This window comes from Nothobranchius furzeri, chromosome 8 (genome assembly GCF_043380555.1).
Source record: "Nothobranchius furzeri strain GRZ-AD chromosome 8, NfurGRZ-RIMD1, whole genome shotgun sequence".
NCBI classification, from domain to species: domain Eukaryota; kingdom Metazoa; phylum Chordata; class Actinopteri; order Cyprinodontiformes; family Nothobranchiidae; genus Nothobranchius; species Nothobranchius furzeri.
The window spans coordinates 39,343,856-39,368,122 of record NC_091748.1 but is presented as its reverse complement, the minus strand read 5'-3'; the positions used below and the strand labels follow the sequence as shown (position 1 = coordinate 39,368,122).

The following is a 24,267-nucleotide window of genomic DNA, read 5'->3' as shown; positions in this document are numbered from 1 at the left end:
GGTACAACTAGTACAAATGAGCTCTTAGCAGTGGTTTGTTCACAGAACGAGAAAACTGTTGGCGATTCAGAACTTTCGTGTGCGTGTGTGTGTGTGCGTGCATACGTGTGTGCGTGTGTGTGTGTGCGTGCGTGCGCGTGCGTGCGTGTGTGTGTGTGTGTGTGTGTGTGTGTGTTACTGAGTGATGAAGAAACTGCCATCTAGCGCTTCTTGTATTTGTCCCATTTGTCGAGAGCCCACTAGGACCCCCCCGCCTCTGGACGAGATAAAACGCTCACATTGAGCAGCTCTTCATGACAAGTTCTAAAAGTGTTTTCATCACGTTTTTATTGTTGGTAGGCAGGAAAGGCTTAAAATTTGTGGAACAAAAACTTTTTGCCAGACTATTCGGCCAACATTAGCTACATTTACATGCGCCAAATTTCCCTCAACACTTGGTTGATCGGAAATCCCAAATCTGTTTAAAAGGACACTGACTGAAATAATCCAATCATGCCGTGAGTATACCTACACCAAGCATTCAATCAGATTAAATAGGTTGAGTGTGCGCAGAGTTGTCCTTCCTGGAAAAAAATCGTAAGCAAACTCCATCTTGTCTGCACGTCTTTCCCCTGGAATCCTACTTTCTTATTCTCTAGCTTTGTCTGTTGACTTGTGCCCCCCCCCCCCCCCCCACACACACACACACACACATACACTATGGAACTTCTTTGCGTTTTTACCTGTATGCTTTTATTTTTACGGATCACTTTAGCTAAGCTACAGGCTCAGTCGTACGCAGCCCTACTGCTCCTCCACAGGAGAGGAGACCAGCATAACTTCTGTTTACCTCCTGCCATGTTTTCCACTCGTCCTGAGCGTCTGCAGAGGCAGAAGGACATCACACTGAAGTTGCAGACATGTGCAGTGGGCATTATTTTACTCCAACAATCCGAATGGGTGTGTCCATGGATGTCAATCAGAATGATGATCGGACTAAACCGCCACTCTCAGTCGGAATGAAATTTCATTCCAATCGGGCCTCATCAGATCATAATATTCAGATTGGCATGTTTACATGAAGAATTTTGATCTGATAGGGCATTCATTCCGATTACTTGTGCCCATGTAAACGTAGCTATTGTCACTGTGTGTGACACATCCGGTGGACTCTCTGAGCCACAGACCTGACATAGCTGCTGCTTTGAAAGGAAAGGATAACTAATTCAAATCATGACACATCATTGTCACACACTCTTTACTGTGTTATTTGAATGTTTAGGTTTCGTGGTAAAATATAACACATTTTAACTTGACTTACTAAAAATATTTAGCATTCCATCTGGACTTTTATCTTTGTGTTTAATATCATTTAAAATAGTGATGCAGAACTTAAAACCAGCACAACACCGGGACTGTTCTTCAATTCAATTCAAAAATACTTTATTAATCCCAGAGGGAAACTGATTGCTGTAGTAGCTCAGACTAATAATAATAATAATCAAGTCATCAAAGAGTTGTTGTATATTACAATGGCTGTTGGCAGGAAGGATCTCCAGTAGCGGTCAGTGTTGCAGCCAGACTGAAGAAGCCTCTGACTGAAGACACTCTTCCGTTGTCGGACAGTCTTGTGAAGAGAACGCTCAGGGTTGTCCATCATTTTCTTGATTCTCTGGAGAATCCTTCTTTGCATCATCTCCTCCAGCGGTTCCGAAACTGCCGAAACTCTGGCTGAGTCCTTGAAAGGGCTTGGAGTTCCTCCATCTTGTTGGCCAGTGATGTCACATTGCCCGTTATGATCGATGGAAGAGATGGTTTGAATTTCCTCTTTCTTGGTCTCCGTTTTGCTCCCGCTCTGCACCCACGCTTCTTGTGTTTTAGCTCATTTGGGATTTGTGGCTTCAGTTGAGGTATTATTTCAGCCTTTCCAATGTTAATCAGCTGCTCCCGATTGTAAACAGCTTGTTGCCATGGTTACGCATCATAACAAATGCTCAAAAAGTGAAAAAAAGCTAAAAAATAGCAGTAAAAATCCTCCAAGCTTCACAGCACCAGAAACAGAAAAGTAAAGTGTCCAAAAAAATCAGTCAACAGAGCTACTCCGACATGCAGCCGCCCAGAGCAGCGCCGTTCCGAGAAAAAAAAAGTCACTCTTGCATGTAAATATAATGAATACTTTCATATAATATTTAACAATAGTGAAATATTGACTGAATTGTTTAGCATTATGAGCTATAATTCATATCAAACCAGTCAGTTTGGTAGATGGTACATTTTGTTTTTTAATAAACAGGTTTGGTTGGTTTTAGACTTTTGACCGTCTGCATTTGTCCAATCTTATGAAAGCAATGACTTCATCCGAGCAATTTTCATACCGTGTGGAATTTGAATGCTCTCGAGTGACTACATTGAAAAAAGCAGAAAAAGACCCGCCCTACTGCTTCTCTGTTCCTGTGAGTCACACAGGTGAGTAAAGAAGGTGCTATAATGAAGTAGCCGGCTGATTGTTTTCTGTTTGTTTGTTTTTTTTGTCATAAATAGAATAAAGATCCCAAAATGTCTCGTGTTGCGCTGGAGTCGCTCTACAGGCTGCTTTGGGTCTACATCATCAGGATCAAGTGTGAGAGTAACACCGTCACACAAAGGTCAGCTACGACCTAACCACCTACTGCCTCTGTATCGTCAAGCTCTTTGCAACTCATGCATGACCGTTAAAAATGGCCTTAGCCACGTTCCTTTACCGTGTGCCTGTATTATTCTGTCTTCTAGTCGATTGCTCAGCATTGTGTCAGCACTTTTCCCCAAAGGCTCCCGCAGTGTGGTGCCCAGAGACACGCCCCTCAACATTTTCGTTAAGATCATCCAGTTTATAGCTCAAGTAAGGCTGAAACCCAAATCAGCTCTGCTTCATCTGGAAGATTATCAGACATGAATGTGTCTGATTTGTTGGTCCCTACAGGAAAGGCTGGACTTTGCTATGAAGGAGATTATCTATGACCTCCTGAGTGTGGGAAAGTCTCACAAAACCTTTACCATCAATCCTGAGGTAAAGTAGAGACGAGAGTTCAGCTGAGACTGGGTTAAGTGTTAATATTTAGTTCTTATTCTCTTCTCTGTTCATCATTCTGCCAGAGGATGAATATTGGTTTGCGAGCCTTCTTGGTGATTGCTGACAGTCTTCAGCAGAAAGATGGGGAGCCTCCAATGCCGACCACTGGGATCATCATGCCCTCTGGAAACACCCTGCGTGTCAAAAAGATCTTTCTCAACACCACCCTCACCGATGACGAAGCTAAAGTCATAGGTGTGTTTGGAGTTTGGACAAGTCCCCGTGTTACGAGTAGGTGTCTAAAGTATTTATTCTGGTGGGTGTTCCTAGGCATGTCCATGTACTATCCACAAGTAAGGAAGGCTTTGGATAACATCTTGCGATACCTGGACAAGGAAGTGGGACGCTCAATGAGCATGACAAGTGTACAGATGTCCAACAAGGAGCCCGAGGATATGATCACGTATGTAAACACAAGTCTGATGCAACCCCATGCTGCTGTGCTTGTTCGATTCATAACAGCTTCCCATTAATTGCGCTGCAGGGGAGAAAGAAAACCAAAAATCGATCTTTTCCGAACGTGTGTGGCCGCCATTCCAAGACTGCTACCAGATGGCATGAGCATTCAAGATCTAATAGAACTTCTAGCCAAGTAACGTACCCTTTTTGACCACATCAGCTCATTCTGTACCCCTGTTTGATGGTTCATTTAAGGTCACCGAACAACCTGCTGCTTGTTGGCTTCTCCACTTCCTGTAGGTTGACCATCCACATGGATGAGGAGCTGCGTGGCCTTGCCTTTACAACTCTTCAGGCCCTGATGGTGGACTTTCCAGAGTGGCGGGAGGATGTCCTCTCAGGGTTTGCGTACTTTATCGTCAGAGAAGTCACTGATGTTCATCCCACACTTCTGGACAACTCTGTAAAGATGCTTTTGCAGCTCATCATCCAATGGAGGCAAGCAGTGCAGAGCAGCAATAAAAGCCTCGACACACCGGTTGGTTTGTTGTGCATGTTAACGTGGTGTTTGTGTGTTATGAGCTGAAGAATTGATGAGGGGTTTTAATAACATGTTGTTTTTAAAGGGCTCAAGCAGTGGTCGTTCCCTATCCTTGGAGCGCACCCCTACAAATGTGCTTCATGTTGTGGAGGGTTTGGCGCTGGTTGTGCTCTGTAGCTGCCGCCCCGCCACCCGAAGGCTAGCCGTTAACATCCTAAAGGAAGTCCGAGTGCTACACACTGCACTAGGCATTGGCAAGGTGATTATGGCAGGCCTAGTTTGCAGGTTACTATAATAGTTACGTGAGGTTGCAGACATGGTCTTTCAAAATAAACAAATATTCCTTGATGTTTGTTGTTCTTTTTCCAGTGTGATGAGGAACTGGCTATTGACGTCATGGATCGATTAAGCGCGTCAGTGTTGGAGAGCTTCATTCATCTCACTGGAGCTGATCAGGTTTGACCAGGTTTTCCTACGTTACAAGTTACAAGACTAGAACACACCTCATTTGCCTTTGTCCTCCCCTACAGACCAACCTGCTGTATTGTCCCACTGGGATTGATCTTCAGACACTAGCAGAGTGGAGTTCCTCTCCCATCAGCCACCAGTTTGATGTGGTGAGCCCCTCGCACATCTGGGTTTTTGCCCATGTAACGCAAGGCCAGGACCCCTGGGTCATCAGCCTCTCCAGCTACCTGCGGCAGGAGAACCTGCCCAAACACTGCCCCACTGCCCTTAACTACGCCTGGATGTTTGCCTACACCCGCCTACAGCTGCTGTCTCCACAAGTAGACATAAAGTAAATTTTTCCTTAAACCTCAGAGTTTAATGTGTTTTCTCTTATTACAGTAGTGTGATTTTTGAAGAAGCAAAGATAAGTGACTCACCCAACCCTGAATGTTTGTCCACCTGCAGCAGCCCCATCAATGCCAAAAAAGTGAACAGTTTGAACAGCAGTGACTCCTATATTGGCCTCTGGAGGAACTACCTGATTCTCTGCTGCAGCTCTGCCTCCCCCTCCATGAGTTCTTCATCCTCCACTTCGGGCTCCGTCCGCTGCTCCCCGCCGGAGACGCTGGCGTCTACGCCGGATAGTGGCTACAGTTACGATTCAAAGGTCAACAAAAGCACTCACCTACTCATGAATTTGAGATGTTATGTAGAAATGGGGATCATAAATGGTGAGTGAATGGGAAGTGACGACATTGAATACGATCTGTCTGCATTCATAGATTGTTGGCACTCCGTCCCCCTCGTCCCTGTTCAAACACATTGTTCCGATGATGCGCTCTGAGAGCATGGACATCACAGAGTCTTTGGTTTTGGGGCTTGGCAGGACCAACCCTGTTGTCTTCAGGTACAGAATGTTAATTAGTTATGTATATATACATAAATTATACATGCATACAGGTCATGTAAACGTATAACTATGTTGTAATCTTCAGAGAGCTGATGGAGGAACTGAATCCAATTATAAAAGAGGCTCTAGAAAGAAGGCCTGAAGTAAGTTTAGTTTATTCAAGATTTTAAAACTTCTGTCAGATTTTAATTCCCGTCTCAAACAAGCTTTGATTAAAAATGCAATGTTGTTTCCAGAACATGAAGCGACGCAGGCGTCGGGACGTCCTCAGAGTCCAGCTGGTCCGGATATTTGAGCTACTTGCTGATGCTGGTGTCATCAGTCAGATGTATGAAACCCACAGTCAACAAAGGGATAGTTTGCGTCTTCTGTGGCGGGGTTCTGAGAAAAAACTGATAAATGGATATCTTGCCTCTTGTAGAGGGCTCGTTGAATGGCCTCAGATATGAGAAGAAGATATTACCTCTGACCAGAATGAAAAGCCGATGGCTAGGCACAGTCAATCTCTATCTCATCTATGTTGGAGTGGAGTCCATGGACCACATTTGAACACAGTTGGTGTAAAGCTTTATGAATCAGTGTATTACTCCTGTGCTGTTATCTCTGCACTGGCTCCCCATTCACTTCAGGGTGAAATTGAAGGTGCTAACTCTGGGGTACAAGGCTCTTCAGGGAACTGCTCTATCTTACTTGACTAGCCTTGTGTAAAGTCATGCTCCATCAAGAGCCCTCCACTTGGCTGATGGAGAACTGCTGGTAGTTCCACGTTCAAAGTACAAGTCAGGAGGGGGTCGTGCATTTTCGGTGTTGGCTCCGAGGCTGTGGAACGAACTGCCTCTAACCGTGCGTCAGTCACCTCCCTTTCAGGTTTTTAACTCTCGTTTGAAGACGCACCTTGGGCGTCCGATAAGGTTGTGGAAGGGCCTTTACAAATAAAGTTCAATGAAAATAAAAAAATTTGCTTGAACTACTAGGCTCTGATTGTGGATTTTAAAGATGGTGGTAACCGCCTTGTTCTTGGCCCCACTAGAACTAGCTGTTAGTCTGGTCAGAACTAAGATCTTGAAGTGGTTCAAAGAGTTAACTACAACAGCTAAGACTTGTTTAAACTCTTTCTCCAGAAACCCCCTTCAGAACACCTGACCCACCACTGAAAGCTAAAACCAGAAAAACACCAGTGTGAAGCCGTGTCATTAACACTGTACTCTTGTCTCTTCGCAGAGCCAGTGGAGGGTTAGATGGAGAGAGCCATTCACTAAACAGCACCCTGCTGGAGTATGTTGATCTGACCCGGCAGCTGCTGGAGGCAGAAAATGACAAAGACTCTGATACGCTGAAGGACATTCGCTGTCACTTCAGTGCACTTGTGGCCAATATCATTCAGAATGTTCCAGGTACAATATTTGGTTTAAGTTCCAGTCAAGTTTCAGCTAATCCTCCACCTAACATCAACTATGAGCCTTTAGCTGTTGCATCATTATCTTGTGTTCAGTTCACCAGAGGAGGACCATCTTCCCTCAGCAGTCGTTGCGCCACAGTCTCTTCATGCTGTTTAGTCACTGGGCTGGTCCCTTCAGCATCATGTTCACTCCTCTCGATCGCTACAGTGACAGAAACATGCAGATCAATCGCCATCAGTACTGTGCATTAAAGGTAAAAACTCTTGTCTATTACAGGCTGTTGTCAGCAACCGTTTGATCCACAGCAACATATTTCTGTTTTACTTTTCAGGCCATGTCTGCAGTGTTGTGTTGCGGACCTGTAGCTGATAACGTCGGTCTCTCCTCCGATGGCTACCTCTACAAGTGGCTGGATAACATTCTGGATTCACAGGACAAGAAGGTGAATTAAAACAAACTAACTTAAGTTTAACTCTACCAGTAACTGGTTTCAGCTTGTTTTTGACTTAATCTGTTACACAGTTTGCTTTTGCAAGACTACATTTTAGCTCCTTGGTGTAGAAGAACAGATTTTTTGAGACCTGTTTCTTGCTGTAGGTTCACCAGCTGGGGTGTGAAGCTGTGATGCTGCTGCTGGAGCTGAATCCAGACCAGAGCAACCTCATGTTTTGGGCTGTGGACCGCTGTTACACTGGCTCACGTCGTGTGGCCACCGGCTGCTTCAAGGCCATTGCTAATGTCTTTCACAACAGGTAATACACACCGGCAGACTTGATCTGCACTTCAGTTTAGACCGCCTACTGCTTGTGACGCCTTTTCCAGCTGCTCTGATTTTATGATCTGGTTTGTATTTTTTGCAGTTTTTTTATTTAATTTAGTTCCTTTGATGTTTGTTTTATTGCTGTGTAGTGTCCTTGTGGTTCCTGAAAGGCGTTTGAAAATAAAAAGCAATATTATTATTATTATTATTATTATTATTATTATTATTATAACCTCTTGTCTTTTACGAGGTTATTTGCTCCTGTGGGGTTTTAAATTGCGCATGTGGGCTATTTTTTCTCAGGGATTATCAGTTTGACACTGTGGTGCTGCTGAACCTGATCCTGTTCAAAGCCGCGGATTCTTCCAGGGATATATACGAGGTGGCGATGCAGCTTTTACAGGTACGTCTCATAAAGAGTTACATTACATTAAAGTGTGTACCGTAGCACAGCTATGGTAGAGAAGTTAATGATGTGACTGCGTCAAATAGATCCTGGAGCCGAAGCTCTTCCGCTATGCCCACAAACTGGAGATTCAGCGAACAGACGGGATCTTGACCCCTCCCTCACCTCTTCCTCACCTGTACTCAGTGTCGTACTACCAACTTTCTGAGGAGCTCGCAAGGACTTACCCAGAGCTCACTCTGCCCATCTTCTCAGGTCAGCCACATTACATGTTGGTGCTGCTGGTTAACAGCTGTCATCATATCTGTGGAAACGTCTAATGTGTGCTTGGGTTTCTGGCCTGCAGAGGTGAGCCAGCGCATCCAAACAGCACATCCTAGCGGTCGTCAAGTAATGTTGCACTACCTCCTACCGTGGATGAATAACATGGAGCTGGTTGAATTCAAACCGACCACGCGGAGGCCAGAAGATTGTGGCAGTGGTGAGGAAGAGGAAGACGTCAAAGATCAGGAGATTATGATGGTCAACAGTCGCCGGTGGCTCCGTGGAGATGGCTGGGGATCTCCTCGTGCAACAGCCATGGTCCTAAACAACCTCATGTTTATGACTGCCAAGGTGAGGCAACTGCTGGACCGTCTGTGTGTGTGCACCTTGTGGGTTAACAAAGCTGATTGGTCACCTGTGATGGAATTTTACAGTACGGAGATGAGTTTGCTTGGTCAGAAATCGAGAACGTATGGACAACATTAGCAGACAGTTGGCCGAAGAACCTCAGAATCATTTTACACTTCCTCATCAGTATGTCGGGGGTCAGCAGTGACCCCAGCCTCCTGCCCTACGTAAGTCACAGCTCATTTTCATCTAATCTGCCCCATGTGTAGTTTGTGCTCAAGTGACATGTGCATCCTCAGGTGAAGCGAGTGGTGGTTTACCTGGGCAGGGATAAAACTATGCAGCTGCTGGAGGAGTTGATGTGGGAGCTGAAGTTGACTGATCCTGTCAGCTCAGCTGTCACTCACATGGACAACCCCCCTTATTATCGCATATCCTCCAGTTACAAGATTCCCTCAGTCACCTCAGGTAGGAGCGCACCAGTCAGGTCCTCAGACCACCAGTCTGTTTCTCAGTAACACGTTTTTAATAGCAGATGTTGTGTGTCTCTCATCAGGGACAACCTCCAGCAGCAATACCATGGTGCCAGGAAACGAAGGTCATCATGACAGCAAGACCAAAGACACGAACATGGAAGAAAGGTGAAGCCTCAGTGGCTGTAGATCCGGTTCTGTAGAATTAACCGGGTGGAATCAGCACAGTGTTTCCTGTAGTCGTATTTCTGAAGGGAAACGTTTTCAGCAAGGAGAAGAGAGGTCCAGTCAGCTAGTCTTAGACATTTTTTGTTCTGAAAGGCAGAAAAGGTTGAGCAGTCATTTGCTCCGTCATGTGAGTTTAACATTTTATACATTAGTGATGTTTCAGGAGCAATGCCCAGAGTAGACGCAACAACCTCGGTTTCCTTTAGTTCCAATAAATATTGTTTTTAGTGCTTCATCTAAAGTTCATTAGCCTAAAGCGTCCTTCCAGGTATTGCTGCTGGTTTAAGCTTTTCTAAAGTTAGATTGAAGGAAACCAACTGTTCATTTCATCTTGACAATGTCCTTTTCTCAGGCTGAGGATTAAAACGTATGATGTGTGAATGCACCTGATTCTCAAACAGCACGTATCCTCAGGCGGTGTCCCTCCTCATCTCCTCTGTTAACCGAGCTAGCCCGTTTGAGCTCCACCATAATGCACTGCTTTGTGTCATCAGCCTGTTCATTTATACTGTAATTGTGACGTTTTTGTTGTTAGACTTTTGTTGTTTAGGGAGGGAAAACTCGCATAAGGCCCAGTCTGTGAAAACAGTGTGTGTGTGTGTGTGTGTGTGTGTGTGTGCTCTACAGTTACACCCACCTGGATATCTACTCTGGTCTGAACAGCAATCTGAACCGGCAGCACCACCGTCTGGAGTCACGCTACAGCAGCAGCTCCGGAGGCTCCTATGAAGATGAGAAGAGTAGGCAGCAGTACAACCTGATGTCCTCTTTTTCTGTCCAGGGCCAACTTCACTGATGTTGTCCTGTTTTCAGGTGATTCCATGCCACTTTATGCAAACTGGCGTTTGAAAGTGATGGATCACAACCAGCCAGAACCTCTTCCCTTCCCTCCAACAGGGGGCTGCTGGGCTCCTCTTGTGGATTATTTACCAGAGACAAACACCCCTGCTGTGCCGCTCCACAGGTATGCTAGCTACAGCGTTTCACTCAGGATAATAAAAACATCCGTGTTCTGTTAAAACCAATCTGTCTTTTGTTTTGAAGGTGCAATATTGCAGTCATCCTGCTGACGGACCTCATTGTGGATCATGGAGTAAAAGTAGAGTGGAGTACCTATCTGCACCTTTTGCTACATGCAGTGTTTTTAGGTAAGCTGCTGTCTGTTATGAATACTATCATATACTGAATCTGTGCATGCAGTAGTGCTGCTAAAGGGGGTCCACATTGATCATTTTTCCTCTTCAGGTTTTGATCACCAGCACCCAGAGGTCTATGAGCACTGCAAACGGCTCCTGCTTCACCTGCTCATCGTCCATTCTGCAAACAGCAGCGTCCAGTCTGTAGCCATGGTGCTTTTACGCAACAGAGACTACAACGATCCCAGGGTTCTGACGGTGAAACCAGCACCTCCTGAGTTCAACCTCACGGGTCAGTTCTGCTGTCAGGCTCACGACTTCGAAATGGAGGCATTTAAGAGCGCACATTTGTTTTTGAATTAGAGGAAAAGAGCTGATGTGATGTGAGATACGCCAGTTTTCACAGAAAGTGAGTTGTAGTTTCAAATGTCCCCACTGGGTGGCAGCAACAGATTAAATTCAAGTTTGAATCACATCAAAAAGTAAATGTCACAGGGAGCAAAAACGTGGATTTGTATACAGAAATGTCCACGAATGAAAGCAACAGCGTGTGGTGTGTTTGTCTTTAGTTCCCATCGGAACGCAGGAGATTTTGACAGATTTTCAACCTTCACCGATGACCGACTCTGGCCTCAGCTCCAGCTCCACGTCCTCCAGCATAAGCCACCTTTCCCACCTCTCTCCCACACTTGTGAGTGAGACGGATGTTACAGCTGAGCAGGATGAGAAGGCTAAAGCGCTCATTGAGTTTATCACGTCCAGGTGAGAGGACCCTGTCACCACCACATGTCATAGCCTCGTCGGTGTTTGTGGTTCTGAAGACTTACTGAGCTGCTTATTATGACATGATTTTCAAAGACAAATACAAACAAATGATCTATTTATTGTTCATGAGAAACCCGTTGTTCTACTCATGCTGTGTGATGATTTTGCTTTCATGCTTGCAGCAGTTTCTAACAGACCGGGTATTTTATTTGCATGGGCTTGAATTAGTTTGGTGTCACTGGCTTGTTTTTGTTTTGTTTTTTTTTTTTTTTGGAGTGAGAATAGTTTGAAGTAGGTCAATTGTGATTTTCACACTCCCTGATGTGTGTTCACTCCTGCCTTGTAGGAAGCGAGGTCCGCTCTGGAATCACGAAGACGTGTCCCCCAAGAACCCCAACATTAAGAGTGCCGACCAGCTGAGTGTTTTTGTCCGACACGTTGTGGCGGTCTTCAAACATTCCCAGACAGGTGGGACATTACTCCTGCTCGCTTGTGGTACCGGTATCTTCAGCCAGGTGTGGTTGGATTTATGTGTGTGTTCTTGTGCTTCTCTTCAGGTTTCCAACTTGACTCCTTGCTGAGTGAAGTAGCTCTGAGGACAGCTCTGTCTTGCTCCTCGCGCCACTACGCTGGCCGCTCGTTCCAGATTTTCAGAGCACTTAAACAACCTCTGACTTTGGCCACGCTGTCTGACATTCTGTCCCGTCTGGTTGAGACTGTCGGCGACCCGGGAGAGGAGGCTCAGGTCAGGATAGCCAAACAGCCGCCTCACCCTGGTGCTCTGCAGCAAAGTCATGTGATGTTGCCAAACAAAGCTAGCTGCTTTCTACAAACGTTACAGATGTTAGAGTTCTTGTGTTTAAAATGGTTTTTCTTCATTATCTGTGTATTTTGTCTAGAATTTTAATCTAAATTTAAATATAGAAATAGCAAATGTGGGCTTAAAATGGATTTGAAACATAAACTTATATTTGACATATATCGGTAAAAAGGGCCTCCATTTAATAAAGCGCCTTCTAGAGTCCTGGAAACCCCCCAAGGTGCTTTACAACACAATCAGTCATTCACACACACACACACACACACACACACACACACACACACACGTTCACACCCACAGCCCAGACATTTCTATCTTTGTCATTAGAAATCGATTTATAAGATCATTTATTTGAAAGCTAAATGGAAATGCATCTCTATTATAAAACACATCATTTCCTCCCATTTTCTTTTTGTATTTATTCTTCCACACCTGAAAAGATCAGGAGCAAAAGTCACGTTTTTCCTTCAAACTCTGCTTGAATCTGTTGCTGCTGCTTGAAACTACTAACATTATTCACCTTACTGTTACTGTACTTGGTTATTTGCTCTGTAACAAACTTAAAGTTGTACTTGCATTCATGTCTCGTGTTTAAATGATCCATCTCACGAAGGAAGTTGGACCAGAAACATGCAGCCGGTTTCCATGGCAGCTGGTTGTTTTTAGGACAACCTTAACCTGTTTATTACTGAGTAATGACGTGAGTAACAAGCATTTTAGTCAAAAGCCGAGTTCTTGTCGCCACTTACAGATTATTTACTTCTTTTTAAAGGGACACTTGAGTGAACACAGCTGATTAGTTTCGTTTCGTGATGAATCTCCCTTCTAGACCGTAAGGAAGGCTGCGAGATGTTTCAGGTGTTAAAAGACAAACGCACAGCCAACTGAAAATAAAAGCTTTGTTTCTTCCCCAGAGCTAACCTTTTCTGTTTAAAAGCCATTTAGACTCAGTGGGATCGAGTTATTTCTAACAGACTGATTCATTTTCTCCTCTTAGGGTTTCGTCATCGAGCTGCTCCTGACTCTGGAGTCCTGCATTGATACTTTAGCAGACTCTATCAAAAACTATGATCTCCTTTCTGCCTTAGCACAGTAAGTCCTCACTTCCGCTGCGTTCCTAATGTGCTTCATGTTTGATTCCTGATTACTTTATGTAATGGGATTACACATGTATTAAGTAGGAAACGATTGCTGTCATTATAGAAGTTCTGCCCGTGACCAGTTGCTGGGAGCGAAGTTTGCTGCCAACAGGAAGAGCACCGGCCAGCTCAACCTCAACAGCAGCAATCTGATCCACTGTGTCCACGCTCGAAGCCACTCGCTCCGAGCCAGCCTGATGGGCGAGCGGAAAGTGGACAGGCGCAGAAGCAACACTCTGGATGTCCCTGAGCGACTTGGCGGTAGCCACCTAAATCTGCTGCGCACAAAGAGCCTATCGTCGCTAGGCGGGGGAGGGAGTCAAGGGGGAGACAGCATCCCACCTGTTGACCCCTCAAACCTGATGGCCACCGTGTTCTGGATCGCCGCCTCTTTGCTGGAGTCCGACTACGAGTTTGAGTACCTGCTGGCCCTGCGGCTCCTCAACAAGCTGCTGGGCCAGCTGCCTCTGGATCGTGCGGACAGCAGAGAACGCCTGGAGACGGTCCAGGAAAAGCTGAAGTGGTACAACTTTCCTGGCCTGCAGCAGCTCTTCCTCAAGGGTTTCACCTCTGCTTCTACGCAGGAGCTCACCATCCACCTGCTCAGCAAGCTCATCACTGTCTGCAGACAAACACTGGTAGACCCTTCACAGGTGGCAGGTAAACTCTTCTGACGTATACCAAACAAAGCAAGAATCGTGAAAACTGGGCAGGAACGCTGCTATTTTGTGTTTTTGACTAATGCTGATCAGGTCTAAGACGTTTGTATTTCATTGTTCACCAGGCTTCCCTTTGAACATCCTGTGCTTGCTGCCACACCTCATCCAACACTTTGACAACCCGACTCCTTTCTGCAAAGAGACGGCTGACAAGATAGCCAAAGTGTGTGCTGATGAGAAGTCCGCCACGCTGTCCAACCTGGCCCACATGATGAGCCTGTACAGCACACACAGCTACTCCCGCGACTGCACCAACTGGATCAACGTGGTCTGTCGCTACCTCCATGATGCCTTTGCAGAGAGAACCTTGAACCTGGTCACCTACTTGGCTGAGGTATCCAACAGTAGGATCACACTTCTGCGTATCAGTGACTAAAACCGGGTATAGATGATGACTGTTTCTTTCTCAGCTGCTGGAGAAGGGCCTTCCCAGCATGCAGCAGTCTTTGTTGCAGATTATCTACAGCCTTTTGAGTCATATTGACCTATCAGCAGCTCCTGTCAAACAGTTCAACCTCGAGATCATGAAGATCATCGGTAAATATGTTCAGGTAAGGTTTAAACTTGTCTTCATGTTGTGTTTTTATTCTTATTCCTACTTTAAACGTAAGGAAACATGAACGAGTTTAACGTTTTATAAATAACACAACTGACTAAGAGGTAATGACGAGCCTTTCAGGGTCACAAGCATAGACTCCTGAAACCTCTTACCAGCACTGGCTTACGGCACCATGTTCTAACTGGGATGGGAATCTGACAGCTGTAATACCATTACCGCCCTGAGCAGGTTCTGCGCTGGCCTGCTATTCCTCTCTATTTATAGAGGGCGTTTCCTGTGTGCATCTTACATTAATAGTATATCAGAGAGCTGATGGCACAGCAAACGTATGGTACTTATAACGTGTGCACCAGTACAGTGTTTTTGTTCTTGTTGCAGAGTCCTCACTGGAAAGAAGCCCAAAACATTCTGAAGTTGGTCGTGTCTCGCTCTGCCAGCCTCGTGGTCCCAGACGACGTGCAGTGCTCGTACAGCACAGAATCCTGTGGGTCTCCAGAAATCGCCTTCACTCGTATATTCAACAACTCCTCAAAGGAGCTGCCTGGGAAGACTCTGGACTTTCATTTTGACATCTCAGAGGTCAAAGTTCTCCCAGCACGTTTCTTCAGAATGTTTATTCTCACAGCTTCCTGTCAATATCTCACAGCTGGCTTCATAATTACCTCTTCAGACTCCAATTATAGGCCATAAATATGGAGATCAGCGCACAGCAGCTGGCCGGAATGGAAAAGCTCAGGTGATCGCTGTGACGAGGAGTACCTCTTCTACCTCGTCTGGCTCTAACTCCAACGGCCTGGTGCCAGTGAGCTGGAAAAGGCCTCAGCTATCTCAGGTACCTGCTGATGCTTCCTCGTTTAACTGGAATCCATCTTTGTTTGTGTGTATCTAATTCATCACCAGACAAAAGGGTTACTTTACACAAATGGATCCAAAAAGTTGTACCTTTTATTTTCCTCTCTGCATGGTTTGGGTTAGAGTTGATGTATGTTAAGTTTCTGGTGTTATTTTCTCATTCAGCTGTGTTGTTTCACAGAGAAGAACCAGAGAAAGGCTGATGAATGTCCTGTCTTTATGTGGCCCAGAATCCGGCATCCCCAAAAACCCTTCTGTAAGACTCCTCTCCTTCTCGATGTGAATTACAGTTAGAGTTACTGCTGCTGGGGCTTTGGGTCCCTTTTCTGTTGGTTTGTTTGGTGGCTAGGCTTGAATCTGAGCGTGTAACTAAAGAAGCCCATCTTCCCTCCAGGTGGTCTTCTCATCCAATGAGGATCTGGACTCAGCAGACCAGCAGACGAGTTTGATACCCACGGTGGAGGAGGTGGTGAGGGAGGAGGAGGTGCAGGGAGAAGACACGGGCAGCGAGCAGCAGTTTGGAGTCTTTAAAGACTTTGACTTCTTGGATGTGGAGTTGGAGGATGCTGAGGTAAGAATGTTACAGCCAGGTCTAATGATAATATGATTGCTGGCTAATAGAGCAGTTTAAGTAGTCAGGTGATTTTTTTCTCTACACAATCAACTCATTTCTAATTTTCTACTGGGAGCCGATGCTAATGTTTTTGTCCAGCTCAGCGACTCGTCACTCTTAACCTTCCTCTATGTTTAGTTATGCAGCAGCGTAGCCAGTTTAGCACTAATAAACACAAGTGTGGTTGTAGCTTGCTGGAGTCTACTAACACACATATTCTTTCTCCTCTCTTGCTACAAGGAACTGCAGGTAAGTTCTTGGGCTCCAGACAGCATTTGCAGGTTTTGTTGTTGTTCTTCCACCCTGCACTCCCACTGTTATGATTAAAGTCAGGGAAGTGGAAGTTAGATTTACATTTTTACTTCTGTGATGGAGAAGCTTTCATAAATAACGTAGAACTTTGCATGACGTATCAACCCTGAAGTGTGAGGAGAAAACCATTCCACTGACCTAAGCGTGTCGCTGTTTCATAGTTTAGTTCCTGTTACATGTTTACATGTGTGCTTACATGTTCACGCCTGTAAACACAGTAAAGAGTAGTTGTAGCAGAACAGCCGATACTTTAGATAAATGACTCACAACTCCTTATCCGTAATGCTTACCGTGTGTGTGTGTGTGTGTGTGTGTGTGTGTGTGTGTGTGTGTGTGTGTGTGTGTAGGAACTACTGTTGTATGTCGTGCCTTGTCTTTTTGATTTTTGCATTCTTGGTCACTTTTGTACTGCTTTGCTATTTTAAATATATTTTTAAACATTTTCTAAATGCTTTTTTATATTTTTACTTGTTTTGTTTTTGTGAAGCGTCTCGTGATTTTTATCGTGAGAGGCGCCATAGAAATGATATTTTCTTCTTCTTCTTCTATCAGTCTGAACTGTGGTAATGCAGACACTTCCCCGTTGTGGCGGGATCGATAAAGTCTCATCTTAATTTGACCAAATTTTCTAATCTTACAAAAATTCGGTTTGAATTAGCACGTTCGTACCCCAGATGCTACTTTTGCTCTCCTTGTGTCTCACTGCTGTCGGCTTGGCTTTCCTGCAGGGGGAGAGTATGGACAACTTCAACTGGGGTGTCCGGCGCCGGTCCCTGGAGAGCATGGACAAGGGGGACACGCCATCATTGCAGGAGTGCCAGTACACCGGCAGCACGCCGAGCCTCAACCTCACCAACCACGAGGACACGGACGAATCGTCTGAGGAGGAGGTACTGAGCGCTAGCCAGATTCTCACCCACTCTGGCCTTGTAAGTTTTACTCCAAGCAGGGTCCCCCTCCTCCCCAACCTACCGTGGCCCTCACACAGCCCGCTGGCATGGTGTGTGTGCGTGTGTGTGTGCGTGCGCGCATACTGAGCTGGACCTGCTGCTTTGCTGGTGGCTGTTGCCTCCTTCAGATCTCAGCCCAGACCTTCTACCTCTGACTGTCATGAGTAATATTTATAGATGTAGAGTCGGTGAATAGATGCTGGAAGTGTTTAGCGGTGGTAAGTACTGCGTAGATGTGAGATAAATGAGTTTAGCATTAACTTTATAGATTATATCAATGATTTATAAGTAAAACCGAATTAATGTATTTGGGCATGGTTCTATGCTTTTGTTCTAACGGCTCGGCAGCTTCTTTCTAACTCCTATGTTTTGTTTTGCTCTGCAGGCGTAGTCTCCCCTAAAATCCCCTTCGATTGCACCGACATTAAAGCTTCACCTCAGTCTCGAGGAGATCAAAGTTGTCTCTCTTGCTGCTTTTTTCTAACCCTGCTAGTGCATGGTGTAAGAATGAGCTTCTGCCTCGATCGGACGTGTGCTACTCTGTTTTACAATCCAGAAAATTGGGCATGCATAATTAATGTGATCAAAAAATGTGTTTTATATCAGAAGAATAGCATGATGGCTCGAAGATGCTAAATGAAGAGGCCGTCTAACTAAAATGACTAAACATCCTTGTGTTTTACGTAGTGACTTTTTACCACAGCGGTGTGTTTGTTCCCTTCTGTTACCTTCTGAACTGTAGCTGAGCCTGCGAGCTAACTAGATTGAAGCCTCTTTAGACTCTTGATTGACTTTTGTGATCAATAATGATCACATGAAACACTAATCTTCTTACAGCGTCATAAAGATGCCAGATCAAAGTACTACATCCCGTTCAGGGTGTGAAGTTGTGTTTAAATGAGCCGTAGAGGAAAGCTCACATGTGTTTTTATTCATTTATTGTTTTTATTCATTTATTGTTTTGTTCTGCAGCTCAACAGCGACTCCGCCACAGACGACACTGCATCCAACCACGTGGACTCTTTGCAGCAGTCCCAAGAGTCGTCTAGCAGCGCCATGACCGAAGAGGCCACGGTTCTGCCCACCCTGCCCTCTCTTCCCTCCCTCCCCCGACTGGATAGCCCCAGTTTGGAGATGGCCCACTCAGACAGCACCAGCAGCCAGCTGCCTGAGGTGCGATCAATCGGGAGAAGCGATAAACTCTGGTGCTCGGGCGCTTTTTAGCTTGCATGTTTCTTTCCGTCCAGCTCTCGTCTGCTTCAGCTACACTTTTTGGCTTGTCGTTTATTTTGAGCTCGGCTGTCTTTAGGGGGTGAAAGTGCTGGTTCTGTAGCCGTGCACCTGCTGTTGGGATAAGATCCCATCCGCCACTGCTTTTCGGGTTGCTTTGCTTTGGGTGTGGGTGCTAACGGCTGGCTGTTCAGCTCTTGCACCTTTAGTAGCGGTGGGGCTTGATCGTGTGATTTGGGAAGCAATGAAAATGAAAAGCTCACCTCAGGTCAGCTGTTACTGCTCACCCCCCAATTACTCAGCAACTGACCATTTCAACTAAACCCTTCATGTAAAAAGCCACGAAAGCGACGCCTGCTGCATTGCCTTCAGCAGACGCGTGAGTATGAGTCGTGTTCACGTGTGTGTTGAACTCTAACGTGCACTTGGTAGATGATCAGTGGTGGTCCAGCCGTGAAACTCTTCCCACTTTCTACCTTATTAACACGCCACAGCTTGTCTTATGCTTTTCACTTGCTGGTGTGTGTCACTGATACTAACAACAGTGAGTGTAATGTGTCTGGCTTTGGAGTGATCAGTGTGGGGATTTGATTCAAACGTAAACAGTGCAGAATTATCCTCAGTTTGTTTTAATACCATGTTAGAGTGCAACTTTCTGGGAACTCTATTTGCCGGCGGTCTCAATGTCAGTTCAAGGACGCCCCTCCCTCTGACGCACCCCCAGCTCTTAGTATAATGAGGCTCAGATAAAACCATCGATACGCTTACTCATTCCCTTCACGGCGGCCATGACCGTCTCTAAAAGCTTTCCGTAAAATAGATGCGGTCTGTGTGATGTTCTGGCCATCTGCCATGTGCTGCACCAGACCGGAAAAGAGACGGGGAACGAAACCCTGTTTCTTCTGATGAGGACTTCCTGTCCTGTCCTCAGGACATCCGTCCGTGTTAGCAGCTTTGTAGTTTAATTACCGAGTGATGTAGCTAGCTGGGTCTTTCTGTAGCTGTTTAATGTAATAGATGTTTTAGTTGAGGTTAGTTGTAAATCATAGACCTCGGTACAATCCTATACACAAATCAATCACGTATGTCTGCCAACATGGGTCATTATTTATGTGGCGTCAGTAGTAAATCACGTCTTCACAGCTGGGGGTCTCATTCACTAGCTGTTCCAATCATTTACATCGAGGCGCTGCTCTTTGTTGTTAGTGATGCATTACTATTGGCTGCTGTGCTGTTCTGTAGATTTGTTTTAGTTCCTCTTGGTGTTGTGTCATTTAACAAGTATATGCTTTGAGTCTGGGCTGCATCGACCCTCAGTAAAGCTATAATTTAGCTGCAGTAGCCAGTCTGTGATCTTCCCTGGTCAGTTGGGGTTGTCATGACAACCACAAATTTGGGAGGAATAGGGAGCCTAGGTCACGCCCATCTACTTCCGCACCATGGGTCACAGGAAGAACGAAAAAGGAAACGCAAGTCAATGGGACTAAAAACACTATTTTCTAATGTTTATGCACCATGGATTTCACATGTGCTGTCCGTGAATTTCAAAGACGCATTCTGATGCCAAGAAAGCGGTTATGTACAAACGGGGGCAAAAGTTATTTTAGGTTTTGTGTGAAAATACGTCAAGGACTACAAATGCACATCACCAAAGTGACGTCGTTGAACCAGACACAGTAAAAGGCAGAAGAAAATGGCTGTAAGTTCAGCGAACTTCAAATACTTCGTCCAGGAGGAAAGAACCACCATAAATCTGGCCCTGTGGTACGTAGCAGCTACGCTAGTGGAGAGCAGATTCTGTGGGGAGGTCACATATGCGACATACCGACGTCTGATTTGTAGTCGTGCTAATTATGAACTTTTACGAGCTGATAAATCTCAAAGTACGTGACTGGCGAGGTTGAAACGGACATCGTTACTTTTCATTGAAGTTAAAGTACAACATATGTGCGATCCAGGACTAGAAAACGGCTCTTTTAGCCCCGTTGACTTGCATTCATGCTTTTGTTCTTCTGGGGACCCATGAGCCGACTGGAAAGGGAGGAGACGTGGGCTCACTTTAAACATTTCTGTGAAAGTGAGAACCACCTTGGTAGTTTTTACTGTAATAAACACCGTTTGAGTTGTAGGATTAGTAAGAACAAGCTGTGTGCAATTCAAGTATCAAACACCTCCTACCTTTCATGTCATGGTTGAGAACGGATGGAGTTATGGTTTTGATTAACATTCTGTGGGTTCTTCTCAGACGTACTGTTAGCACTCCAGTATATGGGTTGTGAATGACTTTAAGCTACTAATTACTATATCAAATGTTAGCTCAATATCAGTAAATAATTTAATAATTGATAAAGCACTTTGAAGTCCTCTGACTCTGAAAGGTGTTATACAAGTGCGGCTCATTTATCTTTTATATTTTTGTGTTTTCTAATGCTGTTTGGTTATGGCAGCCATCTTCCATTGGGTTGACTCCAACGACCCATCTAATCGTTCCCAATAAAACACATGAGCACAGCTTCATCTGAGGTTTACTATGCTACTAAATGTCTTTTTGGGTAATAGAACTGTATTAAGTTGTCGACAGTACACACACTGAAGTTGTGTTCTTTTTTTGTTCCAATAATATACACTGCCTGACCAAAAAAGCCACCACCAGCTTTGATTACACACACATTTGCTGTTGCATTGTTTCAATAAGCTTCTGCAACGTCACAAGATCTATTTCCATCCAGTGTTGCATTAATGTTTCACCAAGATCTGCACGGATGATGGTAGAGTGTGACTGCTGCACAAAGCTTTCTCCAGCACATACCAAAGATTCTCAATGGGGTTAAGGTCTGGACTCTGAGGCGGCCAATCCATGTGTGAAAATGATGTTCATGCTCCCAGAACCACTCTTCCACTATCTGAGCCTGATGAATCCTGGCATTGTCATCTTGGAATATGCCCGTGTCATCAAGGAAGATGGAATAACCTGGTCATTCAGGATATTCAGGTAGTCAGCTGACATCATTCTTGGAGCGTATCCTGTTGCTGAACCTGGACCTGACCAATTGCAGCAAGCCCAGATCATAACACTGCCTCCACAGGCTTGTACAGTAGGCACTGGGCATGATGGGCGCATCACTTCATCTGCACCATCACTCTGGACCAGGGTCCATCTGGACTCATCAGACCAGTTTTTAATAATGCGTTGGACAGTTCTTAACCCAGTTTTAGTCGTTTCTGCATCTTAGATGTTTTGTCTGCTTGATGAGTGCCAATGATCTGACCCTTTCTCTAACAGATCTTTTCCACGACCACCAGATGTGTCTTTCCATTGTTTAAGAAATGAGAAGCAACTCATTACACCAGTTAGGGTAAACTAACGTATTACCAGCTGAAAGATAATCGCCCAAGCAGTCATTATCCAGTCGGAGGCTTGTGTCTGTACGAAGGAGAGCTTCTGCAGATCTTTCCTCCCTGCTGCTGTTAGACTCTATAATAGTCACTGCTAATAGAAGCCATACATCTGTAACCTTCCACTGCAAATACCATCTTTTCAAAACGTGCAATATAACTACTGCTATCATTACCATGTGCAATATAACTACTACTATCATTACCATGTGCAATATAACTACTGCTATCATTACCATGTGCAATATAACTACTACTATCATTACCATGTGCAATATAACTACTGCTATCATTACCATGTGCAATATAACTACTACTATCATTACCATGTGCAATATAACTACTACTATCATTACCATGTGCAATATAACTACTGCTATCATTACCATGTGCAATATAACTACTACTATCATTACCATGTGCAATATAACTACTACTATCATTACCATGTGCAATATAACTACTGCTTTCATTACCACGCGCAATATAACTACTGATATCATTACCACGCGCAATATAACTACTGCTATCATTACCATGCGCAATATAACTACTGCTATCATTACCACGCGCAATATAACTACTGCTATCATTACCATGTGCAATATAACTACGACTATCATTACCATGCGCAATATAACTACTGCTATCATTACCATGCGCAATATAACTACTGCTATCATTATCACGTGCAATATAACTACTGCTATCATTACCATGTGCAATATAACTACTACTATCATTACCATGTGCAATATAACTACTGCTATCATTACCATGCGCAATATAACTACTGCTATCATTACCACGCGCAATATAACTACTGCTATCATTACCATGCGCAATATAACTACTGCTATCATTACCACGCGCAATATAACTACTGCTATCATTACCATGCGCAATATAACTACTACTATCATTACCATGCGCAATATAACTACTGCTATCATTACCATGCGCAATATAACTACTGCTATCATTACCATGCGCAATATAACTACTGCTATCATTATCACGCGCAATATAACTACTGCTATCATTACCATGCGCAATATAACTACTGCTATCATTACCATGCGCAATATAACTACTGCTATCATTACCACGCTCAATATAACTACTGCTATCATTACCACGCGCAATATAACTACTGCTATCATTACCACGCGCAATATAACTACTGCTATCATTACCACGCGCAATATAACTACTACTATCATTACCATGTGCAATATAACTACTGCTATCATTACCATGTGCAATATAACTACTACTATCATTACCATGTGCAATATAACTACTACTATCATTACCATGTGCAATATAACTACTACTATCATTACCATGTGCAATATAACTACTGCTATCATTACCATGTGCAATATAACTACTACTATCATTACCATGTGCAATATAACTACTACTATCATTACCATGTGCAATATAACTACTGCTTTCATTACCATGCGCAATATAACTACTGATATCATGACCACGCGCAATATAACTACTGCTATCATTACCACGCGCAATATAACTACTGCTATCATGACCACGCGCAATATAACTACTGCTATCATTACCACGCGCAATATAACTACTACTATCATTACCACGCGCAATATAACTACTGCTATCATTACCATGCGCAATATAACTACTGCTATCATTATCACGCGCAATATAACTACTGCTATCTTTACCACGCGCAATATAACTACTGCTATCATTACCATGCGCAATATAACTACTGCTATCATTACCATGCGCAATATAACTACTGCTATCATTACCATGCGCAATATAACTACTACTATCATTACCATGTGCAATATAACTACTGCTATCATTACCATGTGCAATATAACTACTACTATCATTACCATGTGCAATATAACTACTGCTATCATTACCATGTGCAATATAACTACTACTATCATTACCATGTGCAATATAACTACTACTATCATTACCATGTGAAATATAACTACTGCTTTCATTACCATGCGCAATATAACTACTGATATCATTACCACGCACAATATAACTACTGCTATCATTACCACGCACAATATAACTACTGCTATCATTACCACGCGCAATATAACTACTGCTATCATTACCATGCGCAATATAACTACTACTATCATTACCATGCGCAATATAACTACTGCTATCATTACCATGCGCAATATAACTACTGCTATCATTCACGCGCAATATAACTACTGCTATCATTACCATGCGCAATATAACTACTGCTATCATTACCATGCGCAATATAACTACTGCTATCATTACCATGCGCAATATAACTACTGATATCATAACCATGCGCAATATAACTACTGCTATCATTACCATGCGCAATATAACTACTGCTATCATTACCACACGCAATATAACTACTGCTATCATTACCACGCGCAATATAACTACTGCTATCATTACCACGCGCAATATAACTACTGCTATCATTACCACGCGCAATATAACTACTGCTATC

General features: G+C 44.2%; 1 protein-coding gene across 3 annotated transcripts in view; it reads left to right on the top strand.

Moving 5' to 3' along the window:
- fryl (furry homolog, like) overlaps window positions 1-24,267 on the top strand; it is an 81,653-nt gene that overhangs the window by 45,014 nt on the left and 12,372 nt on the right. For all 3 annotated transcript variants that reach the window (XM_015975627.3, XM_015975618.3, XM_015975626.3), the window contains 41 exons: window positions 2,521-2,624; window positions 2,749-2,857; window positions 2,939-3,025; window positions 3,112-3,283; window positions 3,359-3,491; window positions 3,573-3,680; window positions 3,788-4,025; window positions 4,114-4,287; window positions 4,398-4,484; window positions 4,559-4,827; window positions 4,944-5,145; window positions 5,261-5,385; window positions 5,474-5,531; window positions 5,625-5,716; window positions 6,610-6,782; window positions 6,881-7,041; window positions 7,120-7,230; window positions 7,386-7,540; window positions 7,852-7,951; window positions 8,041-8,209; window positions 8,301-8,569; window positions 8,653-8,793; window positions 8,866-9,034; window positions 9,123-9,207; window positions 9,895-10,007; window positions 10,081-10,231; window positions 10,312-10,415; window positions 10,513-10,695; window positions 10,973-11,165; window positions 11,515-11,636; window positions 11,726-11,913; window positions 12,986-13,080; window positions 13,192-13,787; window positions 13,912-14,180; window positions 14,257-14,397; window positions 14,784-14,984; window positions 15,076-15,237; window positions 15,439-15,513; window positions 15,652-15,828; window positions 16,911-17,111; window positions 18,105-18,305. In XM_015975627.3, the coding sequence (XP_015831113.3) occupies window positions 2,521-2,624; window positions 2,749-2,857; window positions 2,939-3,025; window positions 3,112-3,283; window positions 3,359-3,491; window positions 3,573-3,680; window positions 3,788-4,025; window positions 4,114-4,287; window positions 4,398-4,484; window positions 4,559-4,827; window positions 4,944-5,145; window positions 5,261-5,385; window positions 5,474-5,531; window positions 5,625-5,716; window positions 6,610-6,782; window positions 6,881-7,041; window positions 7,120-7,230; window positions 7,386-7,540; window positions 7,852-7,951; window positions 8,041-8,209; window positions 8,301-8,569; window positions 8,653-8,793; window positions 8,866-9,034; window positions 9,123-9,207; window positions 9,895-10,007; window positions 10,081-10,231; window positions 10,312-10,415; window positions 10,513-10,695; window positions 10,973-11,165; window positions 11,515-11,636; window positions 11,726-11,913; window positions 12,986-13,080; window positions 13,192-13,787; window positions 13,912-14,180; window positions 14,257-14,397; window positions 14,784-14,984; window positions 15,076-15,237; window positions 15,439-15,513; window positions 15,652-15,828; window positions 16,911-17,111; window positions 18,105-18,305 (6,663 nt within the window). The remainder of the gene's footprint in view (window positions 1-2,520; window positions 2,625-2,748; window positions 2,858-2,938; window positions 3,026-3,111; window positions 3,284-3,358; window positions 3,492-3,572; window positions 3,681-3,787; window positions 4,026-4,113; window positions 4,288-4,397; window positions 4,485-4,558; window positions 4,828-4,943; window positions 5,146-5,260; window positions 5,386-5,473; window positions 5,532-5,624; window positions 5,717-6,609; window positions 6,783-6,880; window positions 7,042-7,119; window positions 7,231-7,385; window positions 7,541-7,851; window positions 7,952-8,040; window positions 8,210-8,300; window positions 8,570-8,652; window positions 8,794-8,865; window positions 9,035-9,122; window positions 9,208-9,894; window positions 10,008-10,080; window positions 10,232-10,311; window positions 10,416-10,512; window positions 10,696-10,972; window positions 11,166-11,514; window positions 11,637-11,725; window positions 11,914-12,985; window positions 13,081-13,191; window positions 13,788-13,911; window positions 14,181-14,256; window positions 14,398-14,783; window positions 14,985-15,075; window positions 15,238-15,438; window positions 15,514-15,651; window positions 15,829-16,910; window positions 17,112-18,104; window positions 18,306-24,267) is intronic.